Source organism: Vanacampus margaritifer, chromosome 11, assembly GCF_051991255.1.
Source record: "Vanacampus margaritifer isolate UIUO_Vmar chromosome 11, RoL_Vmar_1.0, whole genome shotgun sequence".
Taxonomy (NCBI): domain Eukaryota; kingdom Metazoa; phylum Chordata; class Actinopteri; order Syngnathiformes; family Syngnathidae; genus Vanacampus; species Vanacampus margaritifer.
In genome coordinates this window covers 6,625,001-6,632,660 of record NC_135442.1, presented here as the reverse complement: position 1 = coordinate 6,632,660, position 7,660 = coordinate 6,625,001, and the positions used below count along the sequence as shown (strand labels likewise).

Here is a 7,660-nt window from a genome sequence, read left to right as displayed (position 1 = left end):
TGCCCTAACACTATTACAACACATATCACCAGGTGTTATGTATGTCCGGGATTATACAAATAGCAAATATTCCCCGTTAAAGACAATACCCAGCCGTGATTTTTGGATTTTTTTCACAGAAAAAGTTCAAAGTTGTTAATTGAGAATGAAAGTAATAGTTCAGACTGAATGTGTTATACTGAAGGGGAAAATACAGATGTATTAAGACATCAACATTTAAATCATGAGACTGAGACACTTTTTCCCTTAATGTTAAAATAGGGTGCTTCAAGATTAGAATAACGAGTTAAACCAATTCCTCTGCATGCTAATGGCAAAATAAATATTTATGTATAATTTAAAGCACAGAACAAGCTCACAAATATGTATAAATAATATTTGATACAAAAAGATAACATGATAGCAGGAATTTTAAGACATTTAACGCATCACATACTGTTTATACCTGAAATATTACATAAGGTCCCAGAGAAATGTTTACCTGCTTTCCTGAAATCATCTTCTCTACGAGCAATATTTTTGCTTGGCAAGAGTGGCTGTGGTGCAAATAATACAGCAGTAAAAACCTTCATATTTGGAAACAGCACCTCATCATCTGTGGTTACGTCCTCAAGTGATTGTCTGTGTAAGCAAAAGCAGCAGTGAAGCTGCGTGTAACGCATGAGTATCAAGATCTACGGGGTTCTAGTCCATGAGAGAGCTGGGTCAGCGTTCTTTGGTTGTCGATCACACTGAAGTGTCGCACATAGCGCTGCATGTCAGGGTGGCTCTTGTTGACCACTGGTGACTCGGGACCTGTAGGGAATACAGCAAAAAAGAATACAAGTCAGTCGAAATAGAAAATGAAGTGTTCTTGTCCACTGACGTAGACATGGCAGAAACCTTATTAGGTACAGCTACACAGTCTAAGATCCATATTGTACAAATGCTAGTTAGTAACTTACTGAATGGCTGGCTCCTACAATATCTCAAGATCTTCACTGTATTTGCAATCATCCGCTAGGTGACAAAATACAAATTACCAACAGTCACTAAAAGCATTGACAGTACACTGAAATTAGCTAAAATCTTACCATTTTCTCAAAATTGACCAAATTTTCAATAAACGTCTTGTTGCCCTCGTGAGTAAATGTCATATCTGGATGAAGAAAAAAAAGAGTTTGAGTCTAAACATTTTGAAGTTCTGTGACAATAAAGACCTGCTGACCTTTGATCAACAGCGGCATGAAAGGGATGATGGGAGGTTCGAGTTTGGCAACCATCAGTCGGTAAACTCGATGGTTCCTGGATGGGTCCTGTCCAGACAGTCACTGTGTTAAAACTGATCCATGACAACTGCACAATCAATATTACGCATATAAAACATATTTTACATACTAGACAAAATGTATGTTTTCATCCAATTTAATTTCTTTCAATGGGACTTGTTTTATTTTATTTCATGTTTTGCACCATGGTACCTTGACATCAGAGTTTTATTCACTTTCATTCATTCATTTAATTTTTTCTAAATATATATTCAAAAAGACAGAAGCTGCCTCTTTTTACCATCAAGTTCTCAAATTCTCCATAGAACTTCTTGAATTTGCTGGGAAGTTTCTGGAAACATAAAAGGGATATCAATGTTCATGCATTTTCAGGAAATGAGAAATTAGTTATTTAAAAAAAAAAAAAAAAGTGAGACATGCCAACAACTAACCTCCCAGGTCTGATTCAGCCTGCTCACCGCTGGGTTACTCAGCCCCATGACAATAGCGAAGAAGGCATTCAAGTTCCTGTGCTCCTTGCAGCTTTCGACACACACGAAAAAAGTAGCAATGAAATGCAGTTCGATCGGTCAGACAACGTGACGTGAATGTTCTTACTGGGAAGCGATCTTGATGAACTTTTTGAGAAGCTGCACCCTCTTACTGAGCTGGGGGCACAGGCAGACCTCCGTGATCACCCAAAATTGAATTTCATTGAACCTCTTTAGGAACAGGTCCAGGTTCACAGTGCTTTTCTTCACATTTTTCCTCCCAAAGATGTAGTAGATCAGTTCAAGCTGTCAAGACACAAAAAAAAAAAACATTTTAAAGTTATACTTTATAAAAACATAGAGTAATTACATAATTAAGTAGAATGAAGAATAATTTTATGCTTTAATCCAATGGAATCCAATGTGCTACTCTTTTTGACCACCTGGGGGCAGTATGATACTGACATATGGATATACTGTACATGGAGCTGGTCAAAACTCCTAATTAAGCCACAGTAATATTAGTCGTTTTGCACACAGTTAAAAGTATTGAGTACTGTATTGTCTGCGACATGTTCCTTTGTTCACAAGTCAAAGCAAAACAATCTGCCAATGACAGGTAATATTCTACACAAGTCAGATCACTCATATCTCAAAGCAGCACAGTAATTGAGATACACTACTTTGGCACCATCAGGTGGTATTTTAGGATGTTTTAGATCAAGCACAAAAAAATTACGAGAGGTTTTAAATTACAATTTTCTGTTTCTCAACAAACCTCATGAACACAGTTGAAAAGCTCCCAGTCATATAGCGTCAAATGGTAAGCAACGTCCTTGGTGCTCATCCACTCAAAACTCGAAAAAGAGCCTGCAGACGGACCCTCTTGCTCAGGCAGTGGGGTCTAGATTATTAGAAAAAGAAAAAAAATCTAAATAAATAAGATAGTAAAATAGAGAAGAATAGTTTGTAAACATACTAAAGAATCCAGCTGATCCTTGTAGCAAGCAAAGAGACGTCCATTGATAGTGAGAGTGGAGAACACGGACACATCAGTGGGTCTGAACACGACTTTATCTGCTCACAAAACACATTAAGAACAAAAAAATTTTTTTTTTACATTAGCACACCAGATGGATGATAAATGCCCCCAATTAAAGTAACGCCTTTGGAGCTGCTGAACGCCCTCACCTCCAGCTGAGCTGAGACTGACCAGTAGGAGGTCCTCCACTGAGCCCATCTTGTCGGCCACAGCATGCAGGACCTCCCCGACCGAGGCAGAAACAAGGGCACGGATTGTGATGTAAGTGTGGTCGCAGCAAAACACCCTGAACAGAACTGAGGACAAAAAGAGTAAGACACAGTCAAGGGAGAAAGAAAAACACATTTTGATGTACTGTACTATTGAATTAATGCAGATGATTGTAAGATCAGCCATTTTATATTACATTATCCTCACTGTGGCTAATTAAATCAGAGCGTGGAGTGTGCAGTTAGAAAATAGAGTATGCTGTGCATGTGTACTACAATATATTGCTTATGCAAAAAATCAACTTCACATTATAGTCAACCAGGAAAAATCTTTCATTTGTAGAGACTCACTTTCATCGTTGCTCTTAATAGGCTCACACTTTTGTAGCTTGTCATCTCCCCAGTTGAACTGCTCTAGTAGGACTTTGTGCTGTGAATGAGTCTAGCAGATTAATTTAAATCATGACGCATAACTTATTGTCAGAATCAGAATAAAAAACTTTGAGATGCACCTTTCTGTGGGAAGTTCTGGCATCATCAGTGCTAAAAAAAAATAAAAATAATGATTTTTTTTTTTTTACAAATCAGCCAGAATTTGCTTTGATTGGACAGATTTCATATAGTAGTCCTAACCATAAAATTAAAGGTATGTTTTATAATGATAAAACATACTTGTACTTTACAATTTTTTCCAGGTCTGGTAGTTGCTCACTGAGTGGTGGAAGCGCTTTAGCGTCATTAGATACAGCTACAAGAAAGTCCTGCAAAAGACAAATGTCAATGCATACAAAGCCAAAAAGTGACCAGAGATCATGAAAAAAATTCAGAATAAAAGCACTGCAAAGGATGAAGAATTGTGGTTCAGCATAATAATAATAATAATAATAAAAAAAATCTGAATACATCTAGATCTCTTTTTTTCATCACAAAAACCTGGCATTTAAGCAAGGGTGTGTAGACTTTTGAAATGCATTGTATTCTCTCATATAACGATCAAACAACATTGCTTATTTTAATCTATAACTGACCTCCAGGAAGCCCAGAGAGGCGTCTTCCTCTTGCAGATGATCTCCATGCAAGGCAGCCCACTGCATGACCAGGCGCATCACACGACGCTTGTTGTTGAGCGTATAGTCCAGCTTCTCCTGCTCGGAGCCCTGTGAGGCCTGCGCATGGTAGGTGGGCACCAGTTAAGAACCAGGTAAGCAGAGGAGTTGAGGATGTGGAAGATGATCTTGACACATTTCAACAGTGCGGAAAGGATATTGAGCCATCAACACTGGACACAGTTGAATGTTTGGCATGAAGACGCAGTGCATGAGCACAAAATCATCTAAGGCGGCATCTGGCAGAGATAAATATGAAAAAATGAATAAACGGCAGATTAATTACGGGGGTTTCATGCATGCAACCGTTCAAAGAAGAGACAATGATGTGTGGCCAATTGCAAATTCCAACAAAGCAGCAAAGATACTGAAGGAAATACATCTTTTATTAAGAGTAGTAGTGTGTTTGCATTAAGAGCAATGCGCCACCAGCTCAAGTAAAAAGTTAAATAATTCTTCCTTATCTAGTGAATGTCCCCTGTGGATGAATACATTTACAAGGTGCCAGAGAAGTTCCATAACAGGTGTCACAAAGGATGCATCTGAAATGAAAAGTTTAAGTTCTTCCCTTCTAAGTAATCCCCTTGGAGTCTGATTAACTTTTCCACTCATTCCCTGTCACGCTTTCCGTACACTCCTAGATGGAATCCCCCCCCCCCCCCCCTCAAAAATTTAATTTAAAAAAGCCAGGAACTGTCAGATGCTCGGGGCAAGCACATTGTCATGGTGAAGCAAGCACAAAATGTCCTGCCACAACTGTGGCCTCTTAAACGCCACAGAATCTCTTTGTAAACGAGCTGGTTGATCGTCTGGCCCACATTAACGAGAAAACTCGTAATTTGGTTTTGAACTTTTGGCACACCTTGTTGCGAACTCAGACCATACTAGCTCCGCTTTGAAATAAATATGAAATGCAAAAATAATTAAGTTCCATATATTTTGCTTTAACTTTGGTAATTTTATTGGACTGTAGCCTTGTTGGGTACTGTAAGTCTTTTTTTTTTTTTTAAATATAAAAAATAATAATAATAATAATTTAAACATACTAAAACACCACAGGACAGACTTTACCCGACTGAGAATCCATTCGCATCTTCTCAAGCAGGTGCTCCAAAATTTTCTCTGGTGTCCCCGACATTACCTTGTACCTGGATCAACATAAAAAAAACAACAGCTTTTAATGCTTAATAGCTTGACTACACTTATTTGTTTTGTCCGCTTCTTGACCGGGTGGAGAGAAAGTAGTGCTTTGGCGTAAGTGGCGCAAGATGTTCAACTTATAAGCACCAACACCTTTTGTTATGGTCATTAATGACAATAACATCATAAGAGAGGAGTTACCTGTGCTGTGTTATGTCCTCCACAACATTGAATGTGAAGAGAGGAGCTGATGAGAGGGTGACCCTGAGCAAGTGGTTGTCACTTGAAAATTTTATTTTGGAATTGCACACAAAATTGCTCTAGACTTTGATTATTTTGGTTTATCTTCTTTATATTTTAAATGCAATAAAGTATCAGCGATATGGAGCACCCTGAAATGCTCTCCTAATATTGACAATAATAATGATAATAATGAGTAAAAAGTGATTAATCACATGTAATGGGTGGTTGAGGCGCCATGGTTGTAGGTTCGACTGCCACTGAGACTCTTCTCTAGCACCAGGACGTCCTGACCATGCTCTTTAAGGCGCACCGTGTTGGCCTCCACATCCTGAAGAGGAAAAACAAAAACACAACATATTACATTTACACTACTGCTTGCTATTAATAGTGGGAATGAAGTTACTGTAATAAATAAATAAATGTGTTTTTGTCAAAAGGTCAGTCAAAAAAACAAAACAAAAAAAAAGGTCAGTCAAGTCAAATTCGCATTAACAGCTTGTTGCCAGCAGAGGGCACTACGGCTTATCAGTCCAAGCGAGTGTGGGAGTAGCAAGCAGCTGTATCCAAAAGAAACAAACCCTCAAAATCCTGTTGAAGTCCTCCTTGTCCACTCTCAGGAAGTGACAGTTGTCCTCTCTCAACACAATAGAGGCGGCACGAGGGGCATCGTTGACAAGAGCTAGCTTCCCAAAATCATCTCCCTCATGTAGTGTACAGACAACACCCTACAGGGTCCGATAAAGCCACCAGTTAGCTAATAGAAACAACAGAACAGCACTGATGATTTGAATAAAAACGGACTTTTCCATAGATGACCACGTTGACTGAGCCCTTTAGGATGATGTACCAGGATGTACCCTCTTCGCCTTGGCTGAACACTGCCAGATTGGTGAAAAAAATGGGAAAGGAATTTAAGGTCAGCTATTTAGAACTACTAATGAATGGTGCCATTCATTCTATCATATTACTTACGCACTCTTCCTGCTTTGGCATGGGACTCAAATATGAGCACCCCCATCAGCTCTCTCTTGACCTGTGCGGAGATGAGGATTATAGCTCCTGAGTGGCATTGACAGTAAAAAAAAAAAATATATTCTCAATGTTGCACAGAAGGTAGTGATGTGGAAAAAGTGAGTGACATTATTTAAATTTTTAGTTTTTAAATTACACAATCCAGTAGCTGTGAAATTAAAGTTTCAATGTTTTTAAATTCTCTTTATTATGGATATATTTAATTATTATACTTGTTTTTTTTTATTTGCGCACACAATAAGGGAGCACAGGTAAGAAAGTTGCATTGCGTGAATGTACACTTAAGGGACACCTAAGTAGGGATCCCATAACAGTTTAAAAACACCCAATACAAAATATGTATCAAAAAGCTTGTTTGTATAAAAATCAAAATGTTCGCTTTTGATTTAAAAAGAGGTATCCATTACAGTAATTATTATTTTTTTGCTTCCTTTAATTTTTTAGTTCAACCATACCTTTTTTTAATTAAGTAAAAAAATCAAACACTAAAATGTCTGAAATGATTAAATGGAATCAAATTGAATCATATTCTTTTTGTGTTTGTATTTTTCAGATTTTTTTTTAAAGCAGCCAGAATTAAGATTCAGCATGATAATATTTTTAGGGCCATCATTTCTGGTACAGTTTTTACAAAGTATATTGGATCTGATTCTATTGTGTAGGTGTACTCAATGTTGCCACTGAAACTAAGACCACTTAATGTGTTCTTAATTGTCTGAGTAATTAATACTTTTATTGCACAGTCAAAAGCGCAGGATTAATAATGGCGAAGAAAAGTGTACTCACAGTGGTGGAAAGGTGCGCTAAGGCCTTGATGTGGAGCAGTTCCTCATAAATGATCTCTAAATCATCATCTGTTCTCTCAGACGGCCTGCAAATGGAAAACATGTCATGAGATTATTATAACATCACACAGATGAATTAAAATTAATTAGCTGGAAAGCATACAGTTTCCTCAGAATCATCCTCATGTAGGCGTCAGGCCCCATCTGCGAGAGGAGTAGCAAAGTATCCTGCAGCTCCTCTTGGCTTTCCCTGGCCTCCTCCTCGCTGGGTAAAGAAGGCTGCTCCTCTTCATCGCCCAGGAAGCGGTAGAAAAGGTACTTGTCCTGGAAGCTTGGCTCCTGGTCCACTAGGTCACATTCAAAGA

At 38.2% G+C, this 7,660-nt stretch overlaps 1 protein-coding gene across 6 annotated transcripts in view; it reads right to left on the bottom strand.

Moving 5' to 3' along the window:
- Positions 1 to 301: 301 nt before the first annotated feature.
- The window catches only part of rapgef4a (Rap guanine nucleotide exchange factor 4a), a 20,876-nt gene continuing 13,517 nt past the window's right edge, over positions 302 to 7,660 (bottom strand). For 3 of the 6 annotated variants that reach the window (XM_077580386.1, XM_077580389.1, XM_077580388.1), the window contains 22 exons: positions 7,459 to 7,642; positions 7,297 to 7,381; positions 6,451 to 6,511; positions 6,280 to 6,356; positions 6,057 to 6,203; positions 5,691 to 5,806; positions 5,167 to 5,243; positions 4,256 to 4,334; positions 4,018 to 4,168; positions 3,662 to 3,750; positions 3,502 to 3,532; positions 3,341 to 3,431; positions 2,930 to 3,076; positions 2,718 to 2,815; positions 2,517 to 2,642; positions 1,866 to 2,044; positions 1,700 to 1,790; positions 1,549 to 1,599; positions 1,208 to 1,295; positions 1,074 to 1,138; positions 945 to 999; positions 302 to 795 (listed from right to left, as the gene is read on the bottom strand). In XM_077580386.1, the coding sequence (XP_077436512.1) occupies positions 668 to 795; positions 945 to 999; positions 1,074 to 1,138; positions 1,208 to 1,295; positions 1,549 to 1,599; positions 1,700 to 1,790; positions 1,866 to 2,044; positions 2,517 to 2,642; positions 2,718 to 2,815; positions 2,930 to 3,076; positions 3,341 to 3,431; positions 3,502 to 3,532; positions 3,662 to 3,750; positions 4,018 to 4,168; positions 4,256 to 4,334; positions 5,167 to 5,243; positions 5,691 to 5,806; positions 6,057 to 6,203; positions 6,280 to 6,356; positions 6,451 to 6,511; positions 7,297 to 7,381; positions 7,459 to 7,642 (2,216 nt within the window). In that variant the 3' untranslated portion in view covers positions 302 to 667. Of the gene's footprint in view, positions 796 to 944; positions 1,000 to 1,073; positions 1,139 to 1,207; positions 1,296 to 1,548; positions 1,600 to 1,699; positions 1,791 to 1,865; positions 2,045 to 2,516; positions 2,643 to 2,717; positions 2,816 to 2,929; positions 3,077 to 3,340; positions 3,751 to 4,017; positions 4,191 to 4,255; positions 4,335 to 5,166; positions 5,244 to 5,690; positions 5,807 to 6,056; positions 6,204 to 6,279; positions 6,357 to 6,450; positions 6,512 to 7,296; positions 7,382 to 7,458; positions 7,643 to 7,660 lie in introns of those variants that run through there. The other 3 variants (XM_077580387.1, XR_013295969.1, XM_077580390.1) reach the window with 3 other exon arrangements.